The sequence below is a fragment of the Pyxicephalus adspersus genome, chromosome 2 (assembly GCF_032062135.1).
Source record: "Pyxicephalus adspersus chromosome 2, UCB_Pads_2.0, whole genome shotgun sequence".
Lineage (NCBI taxonomy): Eukaryota > Metazoa > Chordata > Amphibia > Anura > Pyxicephalidae > Pyxicephalus > Pyxicephalus adspersus.
Genome location: NC_092859.1, coordinates 83,788,069 through 83,791,319, shown reverse-complemented (window position 1 = coordinate 83,791,319; position 3,251 = coordinate 83,788,069). Strand labels below are relative to the sequence as shown.

General features: G+C 37.2%; 1 protein-coding gene across 1 annotated transcript; it reads left to right on the top strand.

Moving 5' to 3' along the window:
* Nucleotides 1-76: 76 nt before the first annotated feature.
* MRPL42 (mitochondrial ribosomal protein L42) lies at nucleotides 77-2,514 on the top strand (the record flags this gene model as incomplete). Its single annotated transcript, XM_072401253.1, is given in 3 exon segments — nucleotides 77-134; nucleotides 1,326-1,410; nucleotides 2,357-2,514. Coding segments are annotated over 3 exon segments (301 nt in total), but the record flags the coding sequence as incomplete, so codon positions are not given.
* Between the last annotated feature and the right edge of the window lie 737 nt (nucleotides 2,515-3,251).

The window sequence follows — 3,251 nt, the reverse complement described above, 5'->3', positions numbered from 1 at the left end:
CCGAAAGTACTTTGATTTAAAATGCCCAGAAATGTCCTCAATGAGATTTCAACTAACATTTTTTTATGCTTCCCAGATCAAAGCTTGCATTGTGCAAAATCCACTTATTCTGCGCTTCCTGATGACTACAACTGGTATGTAATGTAATTGTTCAGGCGGTCAAATAAACATGTATGATGAACGTATAAATTTAAAGTGTTATCTGTTCAATAAGTAGGGGAAAAAAACACCTGATTTTGCCAAAACCTATGCCCTGTGAACTGCTTGTGCTGTTATGCCAGTGTACAAGGAGGGGTTTTGGAAATGAGAAAGAGGAGATGTCTGTATTCTTTGCGATTCATCAGAAGTCAAGCAGGCAGGGCTGACGCCAGGTAGTTAGGAGTTTGCTAAAATTCTGATCCATTACCTGTTATTTTTCTTTGACATAATTGTATTATTTAATATGCAGTGTTCTCCCCAGAACCTGTTAGCCGGGTACACCACCTGGCACTTTTCAGCTACCACCCGGCTGTTTTTAGGTGGTTACTGATGAGTTGGGTCACAATACAGGGCTTCCACCCACTTATAATTTCTTCCCACCCAGCTTAAAAAAAAAATCTGAGTTGAGCACTGATATGTATAAAAAAATATAATATAAAATATATAAACACACATCATGTTGCAGAAGGTTCAAATACAAAAAGAAATATTGGTCAGCTTATAAAAGGAAATATGTAATATAAACAAATATACCCAAGTAACCATTGATGGTTAAGAATTTTCTTCCTTAACTACTGTGTAGATTTGACACAGCAGAAATAAACCCCCGCTATACTTGCCTGTCCCCTTTCCCTCACAGGGTGCTGGCACCTTCTTCACGTCCTCCTTGCAATCTTTGGCCAGCTTGATTGGCCAGGCATGGATGATGTAACTCGGAAACAGCCATGCAGGAGTTTATTCAGTCCTGGCAAGTGCAGGGGAAGTGGGGATTGCTGGGTATTCTTTTTTGACATAGTCACCGAGTGATCAGGCAGGTGAGGAGGATTATTGGAGGAGAAACATTGCCTGCACCTTTTTGTAATAATGACCTGTCTGATGGAACATTTTCTAAAGTGGATCTTTAGTACCGCTTTAGGCAGATGTATTAAGCACTTCTTGAATGCAATTCTTCATTTTTAAACATTATCCTAGTCCTATACATTTCCTTTGCTATCCAGTAATACTGTAAACTGAAAGTAGTTTTGATTTTTCAGGTAATTGCCAGAGAATATTAGCTGTTGTTGTACTAACAATATATATTGTTGTTTTAGATGATTTTTATGGCTTTTTTTTTTACTCTCTATTAGTAGAGTGGAGTTAGCTATGACTTCAGATAGGAAAACTATTGTCTGCTACCATCCTTCAGTGGATATTCCATATGAACATACCAAAGTAAGTCCTTACACACATCATGATTGTGTTGTGTTTGCATGTAAACTTGATATATACTGATCAAACCAAACCACCTGGCTAATTTTGTGTAGGTCCCCACTTGGTTACCCATGGAGGCATGGGCTTCACAGGAATTCTGATGTGAACAGTGGATCTTTTAGGCTAGCTGTAGCCTGCTTTTTTCTTTTTTTTTTTTTGTGCATAGTAAAATTTTCTAGGAAAACAAGGCATCCAGCAATCCACTTGAAATGGGTGGGAGGGCAAGATTTATCAAGGCCACTTTCTTTCATTGCCCCATGATCCAGTCTCAATACTCTTTGCAGGTACTTTTTGCCAGTGGAAAGTGAACCATGTGGGCTATGTGACACACAATCTGTGATGTTCTGTGTTTTCTGACACATTTATAATATAGCCAGGTTTATTTAAAAAAAAAAAAAATATTCAGTGAGATTAAACCCCCAACCCCCCCCCAAGTGCAACTAATGAACCTTGAGAGCCCCTGGTTCACCAGTTGTTTGTCCTTGGGCCCTTTTTAGTTGGTACTAATTATTGAATATTAGTAACTGCTGTTTTGGAGATTCTCTGACACAGTTGTCCAGCCATCTTGATTTGTCTTTCGTCAAAGCAACTTGGATTCATTTCCTTGCACTTTTTTCTGATAATATATCCAACACAGTTGCTCTTTTACTATCAATATTATTCACTTCACCAATCAGTGGTTGTAATGTTTTGGCTGGTCATTGTATATTATTTTATTGTAAAGAACTTGCATTTGTTTTGTTCATAACAGTCTCATGTATGAACTGTTACTCTATATATAGATAACCCAAATAAGTGTGATGCGCTCTTTCTGACAGCAGTGTCCACATTTTATATGATGTATGTTCTCTTTAAGGTATAAGATAGAAACTGATCCAACTGAAATGGTAATCACTGTTTTTTCCAGCCCATTCCTAGAAGAGACCCAATAAAGAACTTTGCGGAATCTCAGGATCAGGTCTTAAAAGCCAGATTAATGGACACAAGTCCTAAACCTGAACCAACTATAGAAGAGCTCAGTAAAATGTTTTATACCACCAAGCACCGATGGTATCCTGTTGGACAGTAAGTAAAACCTTGGAAATGCTACATTTTCCCTTTCTACTCTTCTGTTTTTTCACCAGAATCCAAAGACATACTCATATCCAATTTTCAAAGATAATAAAAAACTAAGGTATTTGGATGGCCACAATGCATGTACCATGCATTGCACCTGTAACACACTTGCATTCCTTTCTACATGTCCTCTTTGTTTACGTATTCTACATTTTTTGTTTTACTGTTTATTAAATATATAGTTGTTACTATAAATAAATATCTAGTTGGCTTACTTTACCTCTCTAGCTAGTGAAACTTAACCATTCACTTTATAGCTGTTTAGGGTATTGTGTTTTCTTCACCTAAATCAATTTACCAGTACTCCTCTCAAGATCCCTTGGGCTTATGCAAGCAGTGGGGTGGCTCTTAGAAAGAAAAATGCAAGCATCTAAATTAAATAATTGTGTGACTGGATGTACTGGGTGATTGTAGGCAGGTTGTATTTGCTTGCAGACTTTGCTGACTAACTACATAAAAAGCCGAACCTCTGAGTGTTAAAAGCAATGAATAAATGGGGTGGACCAGGGATAATTTGGTTAATCCAGTCAGGATGAACATTGAACTAAATGATTTCAACTAGAATGCAATTTACAGCATGCAGCATTTACCCATGGTCCCATGAGCTGTCTCTTTATATTCCTTCTAAAAAGGCTTTTTATGAAAAATTAAAATGCATAAATCACAGTTAAAACTTTCCATTTTTT